A 16,121-nucleotide genomic window follows, 5' to 3' on the forward strand; every position below is an offset into this window, starting at 1 on the left:
TGGATAACAGTAACAGGATAGGTCAGAGTCAGCATGGATTTATGAAGGGGAAGTCATGCTTGACTAATCTTCTGGAATGTTTTGAGGTTGGAACTCTGAAGATGGACAAGGGAGATCCAGTGGATGTAGTGTACCTGGACTTTCAGAAAGCCTTTGATAAAGTCCCATATAGGAGGTTAGTGAGCAAAATTAGGGCGCATGGTATTGGGGGCAAAGTACTGACTTGGATTGAAAATTGGTTGGCAGACAGGAAACAAAGAGTTGTGATAAATAGCTCCCTTTCGGAATGGCAGGCGGTGACCAGTGGGGTACCGCAGGGATCAGTGCTGGGACCGCAGCTTTTTACAATATATATTAATGATATAGAAGATGGTATTAATAGTAACATTAGCAAATTTGCTGATGATACAAAGCTGGGTGGCAGGGTGAAATATGAGGAGGATGTCAGGAGATTACAGGGTGACCTGGACAGGTTAAGTGAGTGGACAGATGCATGGCAGATGCAGTTTAATGTGGATAAATGTATGGTTATCCACTTTGGTGGCAAGAACAGGAAGGCAGATTACTACCTAAATGGAGTCAAGTTAGGTAAAGGGTCAGTACAAAGAGATCTAGGTGTTCTTGTACACCAGTCAATGAAGGCAAGCATGCAGGTACAGCAGGTAGTGAAGAAAGCTAATAGCATGCTGGCCTTCATAACAAGAGGGATTCAGTATAAAAGCAAAGAGGTTCTTCCGCAGCTGTACAGGGCCCTGATGAGACCGCACCTGGAATATTGTGTGCAGTTCTGGTCTCCAAATTTGAGGAAAGACATTCTGGCTATTGAGGGAGTGCAGCGTAGGTTCACGAGGTCAATTCCTGGAATGGTGGGACTATCTTATGTTAAAAGATTGGAGCGACTGGGCTTGTATACCCTTGAGTTTAGAAGACTGAGAGGGGATCTGATTGAGACGTATAAGATTATTAAAGGATTGGACACTCTGGAGGCAGGAAACATGTTTCCGCTGAAGGGTGAGTCCCGAACCAGAGGACACAGCTTAAAAATAAGGACAGAGATGAGGAGAAACTTCTTCACCCAGAAGGCAGTGGAGGCCCAGTCTCTGGATTCGTTTAAGAAAGAGTTGGATAGAGCTCTCAAGAATAGTGGAATCAAGGGTTATGGAAATAAGGCAGGAATAGGATACTGATTGAGGATGATCAGCCATGATCATAATGAATAGTGGTGCAGGCTCGAAGGACAGAATGGCCTATTCCTGCATTTATTGTCTATTGTCTATTGAGAGAGAGAAGTGTTCTCAGCCTGTGCTCAGTTCTGCATCCTTAGGTTTAAATCTCTCTGCCTTCTTAAAATATCACCTGTTTCTGTATTCCATGTCTGCAGTAAACGACGTTCCATCTGCAACATATGAACATTCTCATAAAAGCACAAACAATAACAGAAGCCTCCCAATGTGACTTGTTGGCCTTTGTATTAATTTCAGCCCAATTGCATATTATCTGATCCATATTGAAATATTTCCATTTGAATGGTCAGGTGATATCTGTGATAATTTAAAATCAGTGGTTTTGGTCTCTTTCTAAAACCATATCAGTCCATGTGAAACCCATGTATTAGGTCAGAAAATAGAATTCAAAATCAATATTCCATATGTTATATCATCAGCATAATACATACATGCCAATAGTAGGCTAATTATTGCAGATTCTTGAATCTGTACTGAGCAAATGAGCAGAATATTCCTACTGTATATTGGAGAAACCAAATGCAGACTGGCTGACCACTTTGTAGACCACCTCTGGTCTGTTCACAAGCATGACACCGAATCTCCCAAGTTGGTCATTTTAACACAGCATCCTGCTCACATGCCCATTTGTCTGTCCTTGGCTTGCTGCAAAGCTCCAGTGAATCAAAGCACAAACTGAAAGGACAATTCTGAAAGACTGGGTTTCAAACCTCAGCTGAAGCCTTTAATCAGCGAACAACAGCTCCAACTGTTCTGTAGTTAAATGCCTTTCCTTTATTGGTCAGAGTATTGAGTACAAGAGTTGGGAAATCATGTTGCAGCTGTACAGGACATTGGTTTGACAACTTTTGGAATATTGTGTGCAATTATGGTCTCCTTCCCATTGGAAGGATATTGTGAAACTTGAAAGGGTTCAGAAAAAATTTACAATGATGTTGCCAGGGTTGGAGGATCTGAGCTACAGGGAGAGGCTGAACAGGCTGGGGTTGTTTTCCCTAGAGCATGGGAGGCTGACAGTTGACTTTATAGAGGTTTATAACATCATGGGGGGCATGGATAGAGTAAGTAGACAAAGTATTTTCCCTAGGGTGGGGGAGTCCAGAACTAGAGCGTATTGGTTTAGGGTGAGAGGGGAAAGATATAAAAGGGACCTAAGGGGCAACATTTTCATGCAGAGGGTTTTGCATGTATGGAATAAACTGCTAGAGGAAGTGATGGAGGATGGTGCAATTGCAACATTTAAAAGGCATCTGGAGAGGGATATGAATAGGAAGGGTTTAGAGGTCTATGGGCCAAATACTGGCAAATGGGACCAGATTAGATTGGGATATCTGGTCGGCATGGACGAGTTGGACCAAAGGGTATCTTTCCATGCTGTACATTTGTATGTAACATCTCGTCTTCAGATTAGGCACTGACAACCTTCTGGGCTTAACACTGAGTTTAACACCTTCAGATTGTGAACTCACTCCCACTTCTTTCCTTTCTTTTACCTTTACTTTGAGTCATAGGGTCATAGAGATGTACATCACGGAAACACACCCTTCGGTCCAACTTGTCCATGCCGACCAGATATCCCAACCCAATCTAGTCCCACTTGCCAGCACCTGGCTCATATCCCTCCAAACCCTTCCTATTCATATACCCATTCAGATGTCTTTCAAATGTTGCAATTGTACCAGACTCCATCACTTCCTCTGGCAGCTTATTCCATACAAGCACCACCCTCTGCGTGAAAAAGTTGCCCCTTAGGTCTCTTTTATATCTTTCCCCTCTTGCCCTAAACCTATGCCCTCGAGTTCTGGACTCCCCCACCCCAGGGAAAAGACCTTGTCTATTTACCCTATCTATGCCCCTCGTGATTTTATAAACCTCTATAACAGCACCCCTCAGTCTTCAACACTCCAGGGAAAACAGCCCTAGCCTGTCCAACTTCTCCCGATAGCTCAAATCCTCCAACCCTGGCAACATCCTTGTAAATCTTTTATGCACCCATTCAAGTTTTTGTTACACTCCCTGTCACTGGGTCCTCTCCCCTCTCTCTCGATTCCAGTGGGACAACCTGTTCTTTCCAGTTTGGCAGTTTGACACACCATTATTTTGCCATTCTCACATTCTGATCACTTAATCTGTACTATTAGCAGCCTTTCACCCCTCCCCTCCCCCACCCCATCCCCACACTATTGCATATATGCTGCCCCCTTTACACTTCACAGCAGCTCTGATGAAGAGTCATCTTAGACTCAAAACATCAGCTTGGTCTCTCTCCATAGAGCGAGAAAGTGAGGACTGCCGATGCTGGAGATCAGAGTTGAGAGTGTGGTGGTGGAAAAGCACAGCAGGTCAGGCAGCATCCGAGGCATAGTAGAATTGACGTTTCGGGTATAAGATGCTGCCTGACCTGCTGTGATTTCCAGGATTTTTGTTTTCATCCCAATAATAACGGTGATAAGGAAGTAGACAAGAATGAGTCTAGACCAAAGTTAAAGAGTTTCACTGTGATATTGTTTAGGTAGATAGTATGGAGTTAATATAGAACATCAACAAAATGTTCTCCAAGTTTGGACACCAGTGTGACAAAACAGGGAAATCCAGTAGCTAGTTAAAGGATAGAGGATTATATGACACACTGATGGAAGTGCTTTGTAGGAATGAAATTCCAGGGGTTGTACAGAATTGGTTGCAGCAGCAGAAAATGATGATGAGAGTGAAAGGCGGAGTAATGTATGTCAGCCCAGAAAGATAAGTCACTGGTTAGCAACCATTCTACACATGAAGCTGACAAACCAGTAAAACCTGCAGGTCTGGGATCATTAGGGAATAATAACAATAGGAGCAAGCTAAATCTACTTAGAAATTTACAAGTTGATATTAGTTTGGAAACTTTACACAACAAAACTTTAAAAAGGAGAGATTAGAGCAGACCAAAAGTGAGTTAAAGAACTAAGTCATAAAGAATATAGAATATCTTAAAGGAGGAAGAAGAAGCAAGGAAATTTTAGAGTTTAGGATCTTAGCTGCCAAATTTATAGGAACAGTTAAAAATAAAGACATGCATTCAGGGGGTCCGAATTGGAGAAGTGCTCATATATTGAAGTTTCCAGGCTGGACCTTCAAAACGCTAGCATACTCACAATGGGCTGAATGTCTTCTTGCTGCACTGAATCATTCTCTGATTGCATTACTGCAGGAATCTGAAGGTTTGAAAAGACTAAGAAAATAGTAAAAGGAGATTTAAATAATAGGCGCGGATTGGAGTAGCAGCCATAATGTCCACGTGATTTAGAGCATGCTTTGGGAATAAATTAAAAATTATTTGCAGCCAGTGGCATCTACTAGCCTAGGAATAAATTACATTCATCGTGAACTGTTGCTGAAAATTTGAACAATTTGGCACTGGTGGCATATGATATGTTAATTCAACAACTGTGCTCAAATTCCAAATATTCCAATCAGGTCAAGAGTGGAGATCAGTGATAACTAATCTGCCACACATATATCAGCAGAACAATGCTTAGAATAATACTGAGAATAATGATTCCTGGGCCAAGCTATCCCAGTTGAAGGTGGTAGAGCTGACAATGCAAGGTTACCCTTCTTTAAAATTATATTTTAAGCTCAAATTGGGAAACCTATGGAGCAATTATGTGGATTTCAGCACAGAAACACTTACAAAATGAAGCAAATCTAACTCTCGAGTATAAATTAACGATTGAACTGTCTTAAGATTTTAAATTTATGCAATTATTCAAGTGGTGACCTTAGTAAAACATGACCAACAACTTTTAACACTTCATAAATGTGGTTTTCTATACAATATTAAGCAGCATACTATATCCTGTAAGACATAGGAGTGGATGGTATTAATGCTATTGCTCATCTTAGGGATAAACTAAGTTGGACTAGTTGAACTCAAAACTTTTCAACTGTAATTTTTATTAATTTGCTTTACTAATAACAAAACTAATATTGCCCCTATCTGCCTTCTTAGTCTATTGACACATTCATCCATATCTTTGTTACCACAATCCTTAACTATTCCAATGTTCCTGTGGTTGGTCTCCCATTTTCCACCTTCTACAGATTTGCACTTATTCAGATCCTGTGGCTCACATCATAGCTCACACCAATTGCAGTCAGTAGGATTCAAAACAACGTCAGGGGGTAACCTTAATGGATTTCTAATCCATTTCCTTAGCCTCACAGCCACAACTAGGTGCTTTGGTCTGACCTGTCTTTTGCATTGAATTTCATTGGTGAATATCCCTATTGCGAGGACACAAACAAAAATCCCATCAATTCTGCAAATATTGTCAAAGCCACTCGATGAAAGATTTGTTGATGAGAACAGGAGAGAAATAACAAATTCCATCCACTTTTACCAACAAGTGGGGACAATACACCTTACCCAGATATTAAGGCAGCATCACTGTTTCTGCACAATTTTGAACTGGAGCCTTTACATGTCTGTGTGGAGTTTTCACATTCTTCCCGCGTCTACGTGGGTTTCCTCCGGATGCTCCAGTTTCCTCCCACAGTCCAAAGTTGTGCAGGTCAGGTGAATTGGTGATGCTAAATTGCCCATAGTGTTAAATGCATTAGTCAGAGGGAAATAAGTCTGTGTGGGTTACTCTTTGTAGAGTCAGTGTGTGTGCGGCGACAGTCACAGCCCCTTCACTACTAAAATATTGTATATTGCAACAGCGGAATCCACTGAGGTGCCCAAAACTGAAAACTATATTGCGGAAGTTTCTCTAGTTTGACCAAAGGGAAAAAACATTATTGAAACCAAGATACTGACCAGCATGAATAGTTTGAGACAGTAAGAACATATTCAATAGTTTGGACAACTGGGCTTCATTGACACATGAGAAGAACACAGAGAGAGAGGTAGTGCCTCAGGATTGACCAACAGGCAAAAATTACATAGGTAACTTATGAGGCAAATTAAATTGTCATTAAATGTTGCGAATTTCCTCAAAACAGCCATGAGAAAATGGGGTGTGTTTGATTCATCAGCAGCTTGGCAGGCACTTGCTTCAATATAGTGACGGCAGTGAGGATGGCAGTCGGCAGGATTCAAATCTATGTGGAGGTAAACCCAATGGATTTTTAATCTCCCACCTTACCCACTTGACCACAATTATGTCCATCATTCAGTGCTGCTTTTTGCATTGGATTCCATTTGCAAACATCATTGTTGTGAGGAAACAGATTTAAATCCCAGGCAACTCCCTGGAGAGTGGCATTGAAGGAGAAAGTCTGTGGTGGCAGCAACGCCAGAATGACCCCAGTGAGCGAGGAGGAGGCCCCAGGTTGACTTCCCCTGGCTTGGACTTGCAGGCTGAGCCAAGGCTCCTGGTCCGGCAAAAGGGACGGTGGGAGGACTTGATAACCAATGACCGGCAGCAGCAGCAGCTTCTGTAGGAGCGTTGGATGGGGAATAGGAGGTACAGACACCCTCCACCCCCACCCCTCCCTGCATAACAAGGCCCAAGACCCATGGCCCAAACTCAGACACAGCCGTCGCACTGTGATGTGGCCGAGACCTGTAATTGAGACTCCGGAGCCTGTTACAGAGCCCACTTCAGAGACTCTGGCTGAAGTTAAGGGGCGACTGGAGCAGCAGCAGAGGAAGAACATGAAGAGAGAAAAATGAACTCTATTTCAGTAAAATCTTGCAATATATTCAGAGCTTTAAGATGGTGCTGGAGAGTGGCAACACTTTGCGCATAACACGCGGAAAAACACTTCTCACATTTTTTCATATATGTGTGACAATAAATCTAAATCTAAATCAAGTCCTATTCACCATCATCCCTGTGATCAGGAACTCATTGGCTCCTGGTTTCAGAACGCCTATTAAAATTCGGATATTTGTTTACAAATAACTCTGAGCCCTCGCCCTTCCCTTTCTCTGTTATGCGCTATAACCATAAAACCTGTGACATTTCTGGATTTCTTCCAAAAAAACTGAAATTTGACTCAAACGTTATCTTGGCTTCTCTCTCCACAGACCACCTGAGTTTCTTCAGAACTTTCTCTTTTTATTACTAAGATTTCCAGGAACAACTGTATATTCCTTTTATTATCACATATTATCAAGCCTAGAGCAGCGGTTCTAATGCTGGCTTCTGAGCGACATCATTCTATGCTTCCCTCAAATATGAAAAACAACTAGTTAGCGCATAACTCTTTGCATTGTCTGTTATCCAATTCTATATCCATATATCCAAAAACTTTGCACTGTTATATAATGTTGAAATAATTGAGTTTTTGCACAGCAACCAATTCATAACTCCTCTTTTCTCTACATGGAGATTAATGGACACAGTCATTTTGACTTTTTTGATGGTAATTTATGTTATTTAAATATATTTAACAGTATTCAGAATTTTTCAGCCCACTCTAAGACCTTTTTCGAAAAAATAAATGCAGTTTTTCTTTCAAATGATTTTTCATTGCTACTCTGCTCCCTTGGATTAACATATCCTGTTGAAAGTCTCCTGTATTTGCAAACAAAAACTTCATCTAAAAATGAAGAGACTGGAGCCTGGGCGGCATGGTGGCACAGTGGTTAGCACTGCTACCTCAACTGGGTTCAATCCCATTCTCGGACAACTATCTGTACAGAGTTTGCGCATTTTCCTTATGTCTGAGTGGGTTTCCTTGTGGTGCTCTGGTTTCCTTCCACAGTCCAAAGATGTGCAGGCTAGGTGGATTAGCTGTGGCAAATGCAAGATAGTGGGGAGGTGGGTCTAAGTGAGATACTCTTTGGATGGTTGGTGTGGACTTGATGGGCCAAATGGCCTGTTTTCATACTGTAAGGATTCTATGACTAATTAATAAGACACAGACACCTAGGTACTGTCTCAGCTCTGACATTACCCTCCCTTATAGGAGAAGAATAGAACAGGACAGAATTTAAACTAAATTGATGTTCAATGCCACTTAAAATGCATCAGTAATTAAATGCTATTTTAAACTTTTACTATCTTGTATTTAGTTTTTGGAATTGAGTTGACTACAGAAAGATTGAAAAATATAATTTACAATATTGAATGTAGTCATTCAAACAGTGCTGACATAAACAGATATGGTTGAGAATTGTAATCATAGTGCTGGTTCACACACTTTTACTCAAATACAACAGACACAGTACAGGTGTACACAAATATAACATTCTGGTAACAAAAGGATGCTTGAGACATATAATTGTATTGTTGCTGGCCAAAGATACGTTCAAGAAATGTAATTACAGTGCTTGTGTACACATACTTTTAAGAAGTACAGTCACAGTGCTGGTATACACAGATACACTAAAATGTAATTTCATTACTGATATACAAGGATATACTTGAACTGTAGTCACAATACTGATGTACAGTACAAAGATAAAACAAGGAATGTAATTGCAGTTCTGTTGCATCCTGTTGAACTTCGCACACACAAACTAGCAGCATCAACTTCAAACAAAATCATGACAGGAACAACAGAAGAATGCAGAAGGTTATGGCAAAAAAATTGTCTTATGTTTTATGGGGAAATTGCATGATATGAATGTGTCTCAGTAATCCTAAATACTAAAGTTGGTTATTAGCTTCTTCCCAGTTTGTGGGACTGCGCCCTCTCTCTCTCTCCTAATATTCCCTGGCACTCGGCTTCCTTCCTTAGTTTACTTCCTTAACGTGTCTGTCTCTAAAGGTCCTGGCTCCAACAGACTGAATATTAAATAGAATGACAGACACGCATTCCTGATCTCTCAGCATGTCACATGATCTGGGATTTCCACCTCTATCATACTGAAAAACTTGATGATATTCAAATAATGGCAGCATCAGATAGAATAGCTTCAGGAAACAGAGCAAGACTATTCTGGCAGTTTGAATTGGCTCTGGTCATGACAGATATGGTCAGAATGCAGTTATTAATGTTCAAAACTAGAAAAATAACAGAACTGCTACAATTAAGACATAACAATTGGTTTGACTGAACTTATAAAACCCTAAAAATAAAAATAGTAGATGCTTCAGCTAAGGAAGCAGGAAGAAAACACAGCCCTTAATCCTTCCTTTGATCACCATCAGTGACAGCCACAGTAAAATGTATAGCTTTTACAATCAGATTAGACAATTACGACAAAAGGTCTGAAGGAGGAATTGGAGATCTGCTGGCAAACATGCTGCACCCAGACCCCAGCAAAATCAAACTCCCGTCAGAGGGATGGTTTGAAAATTGTGGGTAATTGACATAAATAACAAGAAATTAAAATAGAACCTTTGGACATTTAAACAGAATTTCAACATCAGGAGGTATTCACAGAAAGAAAAGCCCAGTAAAACTTGTGAATGACAGATATTGGTCCAACTCATCTCGTGTACTTCAGAATGAGCTCCAGAAGTTCATTTCCAAGCATTTATTGGGTTTCTCCTGCTTTGTTTCTCTGGGTTGAGAAGACATTCTATCTTCATGGCTCTGAGTGATTATTGTGGGGTTTGGTTTGCTCAGTTGCCTGGACAGCTGGCTTGACATATAGAGTGGTGCCAACATTGTGGGGTTACAACAAAGGGCTCTCCTTCTCAACCTCTCCCCCTGCCTGAGACATTGCAACTTTCAGGTTAAATCAACACCAGTTACCACTCTCTGACAAGAGAGTAACCCTATGGTCTGGTAAGACTATGGCAACTTTACCCTAATTGATTGCATGTTGTGAACTCTTCACCTGAGACACAGCTGAATAATATCAGACTTAGGTATTATACTTAGTGTATCAACTAAAAATGTATAAATTACTTTGAAGAATATTCACATGTTGAATGTAATACATAACCAGGAGCTAGATTATAATTTCTGATGCAATTTATAAATAATATTAAACGTGTTTCAATCTTACTCATCATCCTCAATTATTGAATTAAGGGGATCATGATGCATGAATTTTTGAAGAACCCTTGGAGATTTGAGAAGAGCAGTGAATGATGTTTTTCTGCTTATAGAAGGAGATGATTTTGGTGTGTTGATATGCTTTGCCAAAAATGTGCTGCTGTATGCAGAATGAATTGCAAGTTTATGTTCAGGAGCACCCAACATTTGGCACACGTTCTTAGGAGATTCACTGCTCAGGTACTGCCAAGGCTTTTTGCCACTGTGATCCCTCAGATTAACATTTGCTTGATATTTTTTCACCAAATATTGGATGATTTTCAACTGTTCATGTATAACAGCTATGTGCAATGGAGTGTAACCACACGTAGATTTAATGTTCACATTAAGTTTAATTTTCTTTTTAGTTGCAGCACTAATAAAGTGAGAGAGTGCACGATGGTTTCCATGTTTTGCTATCCAGTGAAGTACTGTATAGCCAGAAATAAAATCTCTTTTCATAGCAAAGTTAGGGTCTTTGCAGAATAAGGAATAAGCCTGTTCAAACTTGCCAACAGCTGTTTTCACCATCCATTCATGCTCTATAGAATCACTTGAACTTTTTTCTGATGTAGCCCCAATTTTTGATGGATCCTCTTTGTCGCACCCACTATGGTTCATTGTTTGGGTCAGACTTGGTGACTGATCGCCAATGGAAAGACCTACTTGCTTATCCATTATTTTTCGAGTAGTTGATTTGTGACTAACTCGTGAAATTTTGCTCTTAACCTTTTTAAAAGAAGTTTTGTCTCTTTTGGCCAATACATTCTGCCCTTTAGAATTCTGCTTCACGCCCATTCGTTGTCCATTTCCAGCAGATAGCTGACCACTCTGTTGTGGTTGCTTTCTCTGATTCCTGTGAATGCATTCTTCAGTGTATATAGCAGAATTTTTAAGCACTTCAGTGGCACTATTAATTGATAACTCTGGTGGCATTTTGTATACTTTGTCGGTACTTTCATTTTTCTTTGGTGATGAAGGATTCTTCCAAACCTTGGTCATTTTGTTCTCACGCTTAAATGTACTGCCCTGCTTCTGAGGTCTGGGAAATACATCTTCTGATTTCTCCACCAAATTGTCCAGAGGATGTTGGTCAGGTTCGTACGGCAAGGCTTGAGTGGCCAGCTCATCAGAAATAGTCTCAGAATTGTCATTCCAAGCATGGCCATGGAGTAGTTTTCCCTTTTTACTCGGAGTACTAGAGCGAGGTGGGGGCAGATGAGAAAGATTGGGTGAGACTGGAGGATTGCTGCTGTGACTCTCATCACCATTAGATAATCTGACGGTTTTATCAGTGCTACCATTTATAATTACAGGACTTCTGTTCTCGCTTTGAGGATTTTTGGCCCTCTGATTTGTAGACTTAGAATCAGCTGAACCATCATCGCCTTTGCTGACAGCTCCATTCCAATCGCTCTGCCAAACGGGTTGAGCGACATCGAATCCTTTGGCATTTTCCCTTACTGGCTGAAGCTGTAAGCGACTACCTTCGGGCAGAGGGATGCAGCCATTCGCTTGGCCGCTGCAGTTTCCAGCTCGCGATGCCCCCGGCGACCCTGGCGGCTCCCGCACGACGTCAACGGGAGGTTTTGCAAATTGTTGAGGAGCAGGTTTGCGCTGAGCCCGAGGCTGCTGGTGGGTTTCGCTGAGCGCCGCCTCGCGCTGCCTGTCCTCAGTAACCGCCAGGTGCTCTCGTGGGCAGCTCGCGGGCTGGAGCTCTCGTGGGCAGCTCGCGGGCTGGAGCTCTGGCGGGCAGCTCGCGGGCTGGAGCTCTGGCGGGCAGCTCGCGGCCAGGTGCTCTCGTGGGCAGCTCGCGGGCTGGAGCTCTCGCGGGCAGCTCGCGGGCTCCGGCTGGCTGCTCTCAACTGCCTTCTGCCTCGCCTTCTGTTCCCCCTTCGGTCGAGCGGGCACCAGGACATCACTGGAAGAGTGCATCTCCTCGGAGAGAAATTCGACATACCTCTTCCTCAGGACGATGTACTTGACCCCATCTTCCTCCTTGACCACGGCGAGCGAGTTGACGAACTTCTTGAACTGTTCGCGGCTCTGCAGTTTTCTTTCGGGATCCTTCAAGAAACGGACGAAGTGAGCGGTCAGGTCGGCATTCCTCACCTTTCCACGGTGAACCAGCAAAAAATCCAAAACGGCTTCCTGACTGAAAGTCTCGGCCATCGCTGACCGAAATTGATCTCTGAGATCCGTGGGCCGACACTGCTGCCCGTCCCTGGGTTCCAGGCTCGGGCTCTCACCTGGAAACACCTGCACACGAACCCGCCCCTGAGGCCGTTCCCGATTGGTTGTTAGAGGCGAGATGACGTCACAGCACCTGCTTCCATTGGATGGTGGCGACGTCAATCATTATCGCTCTGGGTGCCAACATCACCGCTCCTTCCGGCCCACCTGGAACCTATAGCCAGGTGCCTCGCAAAGTGTCAGGCTCCATCAAAAGTAAGAGAATTGTCCTGCACTCCACCTAAGTAGCAAACGCAGGACGCATGCAAGCAAATGTTGTAAAGGAAAGGTAACCGCTGTACTTGCACCGCCCTTCAGTGTGGCAGCTTGCGCAAGAATGTGAGGCACGGTAGATACCTTGAGGCTGGGTGATTCATCCGCAGTGAGGTCCAAAGTTAAACTTCCCAACGTTAAATCTAGATCACACAATTGTTACAGTGCAGAAGGAGGCCATTTGGTCCATCGAGGTAAAAACAATGACTGCAGATGCTGGAAACCAGATTCTGGATTAGTGGTGCTGGAAGAGCACAGCAGTTCAGGCAGCATCCAAGTAGCTTCGAAATCGACGTTTCGGGCAAAAGCCCTTCATCAGGAATAATCGAGTCTGCACTGGTTCTCCCAGTGAGAAATTCACATCGCGCCATTCTGCCAATTCTTCTCAATCCTCCCAGCTTTCTCCTATTCCTTAACTCATTCTTTCCAAATAACTGTCTAACACTTTTGAATGATTCAGTTGAACATATCCCACGATATTCTCAGGCAGTGCATTACAAACCTTAAACACTCCCTGAGTAAAAACTTTTTTCTCACAAATTATTTTTGCTTCTGCTAATTATGGTAAATCTGTGCCCTTTCATTATTGATGATTTCACAAATGAGCTGAAAATGTGTTGCTGGAAAAGCACAGCAGGTCAGGCAGGATTCCTGAAGAAGGGCGCATGCCTGAAACGTCGATTCTCCTGCTCCTTGGATGCTGCCTGACCTGCTGCGCTTTTCCACCAACACATTTTTAGCTCTGATCTCCAGCATCTGCAGTCCTCACTTTTTCCTCGAAGATTTCACAAATGAAACTAGTTTTTTCCTATCTACTTTGTTGAAAAATATTTCTAGCAAATCTCCTGACCTTTTTTCCAAGGAAAACAATCTAATTTCTCCAATGTATCTTCCTGTCTGGAGTACCACACCCTGGATCTATTCTCATGATTTGTCTTCTATGTTAATTTTTGGCAATGTGGGCATGAATTGACTATCCCTATGATTATAGTCAAGTGACGTGCTCAAACAGTTTAGGAGAAATTAAAATGAGGGGGGACAGCTGCATTTAGATCAGATCAGGTAAGGACAGCCGATATTTGTAGTCGAAAAGTATGGCACTGGAACAGCACAGCAGGTCAGGCAGCATCTGAGGAGCAGGAGAGTCAACATTTTGGGCATAAGCCCTTCATTAGGAATTATGGCCTTATGTTCGAAATGTTGACTCTTCTGCTTCTCGGATGCTACATGACCTGTTGTGCTCTTCCAGCATCAAACATGTTGACTCTGACTCTCCACATCTGCAGTCCTCACTTACTCCCAGCAGATATTTGTAGACTAATTGGGTTTCCTCTCAACCCAGATAGCTCCTTACTTGCTTTTATAGATACCATTTTTTGATTTATGGTTTTATTTACTTCTTAAAAATGGAATTCAAATTGTTAGTATTTCAGAGGTAAGATTTTAGCTCATATTCATCTGGATCACGTAAAACCTCAGAATTGCTGCTAGTACCAAATGCATCTGTCCCTCACCTTCTCTTTCAAAATTCTAAATTGACCATTGCTTCCACAACACTAGAATTCAGTTATCAATTAACCCCCTACATGTTCCCCTTGCATGGCACCTGCAGGAGATGCAACATCTGCACAGCTACCTCCTCTCTTTCCACCATCTGGGAGCCAAACACACCTTTTAGTGATTCAGTGATTTACTTGTACTTCTTTCAATTTAATGTTAAAAATCACACACCAGGCTATAGTCCAACAAGTTTATTTGTTAAGTACAAGCTTTCGGAGCACTGCTCCATCAGGTAGCTAGTGGGGCACGATCATAAGATCTATGTCTGTTGGATTATAACCTGGTGTGTGTGATTTTTAACTTTGTCCACCCACTCCAACACCGGCACCTCCACTTCAATTTAATGTCCAGTATTCACAGCTCACTGTGTGCTCTTCTCTGCAATACAGAGACAAAAAACAAATTAGATGATTGCTTTGCAGAACCGCCTCTGTTATGTCCATGAGAACAGTCCTAAGTTTCTGGATGCCTATCATTTTAAATTTCTACCTCACAGACACTCTGATCTCTCTGTCCATCAATTCCTATACTTTTCTAATGAAGCTCAGTGAAAGCTCAATAACGCCATCTTCATCTTTAGATTACAAACTTTACACCTCTCCAAATGAAGTTCAACAATTTCAGAACATAACTACTGCTCTTTTGTAGACAGCAGCTTTTAATGTTTCTTTTCTTGCTTCATTCCCATTCCTCTTTGCCTTGCATCATTTTTTTTAAGCTGTTTTCTACCAGTTAGCCCAGTAGACTGGATGGCTGGTTTATAATACAGAGTAAAAATAACAGCGTAGGTTCAATTCCTGGCTGCGGTTGTCAGAAAGGTCCTTCTCAACCTCTCCCCTCACCTGAAGCATTGTGACTTTAGCTTAAACTCAACACTAGTTGTCTCTTGAATGAGAGGGCATATTCATTTTCCATTATTGAATTTCATAGCTGGTTAAATACTTATTCCAAATCATTTTATTTTAATTTATTAATGGGATATGGGTGTCACCTACTAGGCTAGCATTTGTTGCCCATCCATAATTATCTATCAGAAGTGGTGGTGAGCTGCGTTCTTGATTTGCTGCAGCCCATTTGGTGTAGGTACATCTATGATGTTGCAAGGGAGAGAGTTCCAGAATTTTGACCCAATGACACTGAAGAAGTGGCAATGTATTTCTAAATTGAGATGATGAGCATCTTGGAGAGGAACTTCAAGTGGCAGTGGAGCCATGCATTTGTTGCTCTTGTCCTTCTACATGGTAGCAATTGTAAGTTTGGAAGGTGAATTTGAGGGCCTTTGGTGAATTTCTACAGTGCATCTTTAAATAGTAGTGTTAAGATCCCAGTTAATGCTATTACTGGACAAGTCAGATCTCAGAAATCTGATCAATAGCTCATGTTTTGTATTTTTTGTTTTAAAATGGTGGTCTTGACACACAAGCATGCAAAATTGCATCTTACAGAGTCATAGAGTGTACAGCATGGAAAAAGACCCTTCGGTCCATCCCGTCCATGCCAAACAGATATCCCAACCCAAATAAGTCCCATCTGCCAGTACCTGGCCCATAGTCCCTCCAAACTCTTCCTATTCATATACCCATCCAAATGCCTTTTAAATGTTGCAATTGTACCAGCCTCTACCACTTCCTCTGGCAGCTCATTCCATACACACAACACCCTCTGTGTGAAAGGGTTGCCCCTGAGGCCTCTTTTATATCTTTCCCTTCTCACCCTAAATCTATTCCCTCTAGTTATGGACTCCCCGACTCCAGGGAAAAGACATTGTCTATTTATCACATTCATGCCCCTCATAATTTTGTAAACCTCTATAAGGTCACCCCTCAGCCTCCGACGCTCCAGGGAAAACAGCCCCAGCCTGTTCAGCCTCTCCCTATAGCTCAAATCGTC

At 42.2% G+C, this 16,121-nt stretch overlaps 2 protein-coding genes across 10 annotated transcripts in view; one reads left to right on the forward strand and one right to left on the reverse strand.

The window, feature by feature from the left end:
- Positions 1 to 8,370: 8,370 nt before the first annotated feature.
- LOC140457006 (uncharacterized) lies at positions 8,371 to 12,551 on the reverse strand. The gene has a single exon (XM_072550942.1). It carries the CDS (start codon positions 12,336 to 12,338, stop codon positions 10,134 to 10,136), a length of 2,205 nt encoding a protein of 734 aa, XP_072407043.1. The 5' UTR covers positions 12,339 to 12,551; the 3' UTR covers positions 8,371 to 10,133.
- The window catches only part of LOC140457064 (septin-11), a 128,254-nt gene continuing 124,494 nt past the window's right edge, over positions 12,362 to 16,121 (forward strand). For all 9 annotated transcript variants that reach the window (XR_011953328.1, XM_072551069.1, XM_072551375.1 and 6 more), the window contains exon 1: positions 12,362 to 12,614. The gene's annotated coding sequence lies outside the window, so the exon portion shown is untranslated. The remainder of the gene's footprint in view (positions 12,615 to 16,121) is intronic.

This window comes from Chiloscyllium punctatum, chromosome 1 (genome assembly GCF_047496795.1).
Source record: "Chiloscyllium punctatum isolate Juve2018m chromosome 1, sChiPun1.3, whole genome shotgun sequence".
Taxonomy (NCBI): Eukaryota; Metazoa; Chordata; class Chondrichthyes; order Orectolobiformes; family Hemiscylliidae; genus Chiloscyllium; species Chiloscyllium punctatum.

Excerpts from the sequence above, each read along its gene's own strand:
- LOC140457006 (XM_072550942.1), bottom strand. The coding sequence starts at position 12,338 with ATGGCCGAGACTTTCAGTCAGGAAGCCGTTTTGGATTTTTTGCTGGTT.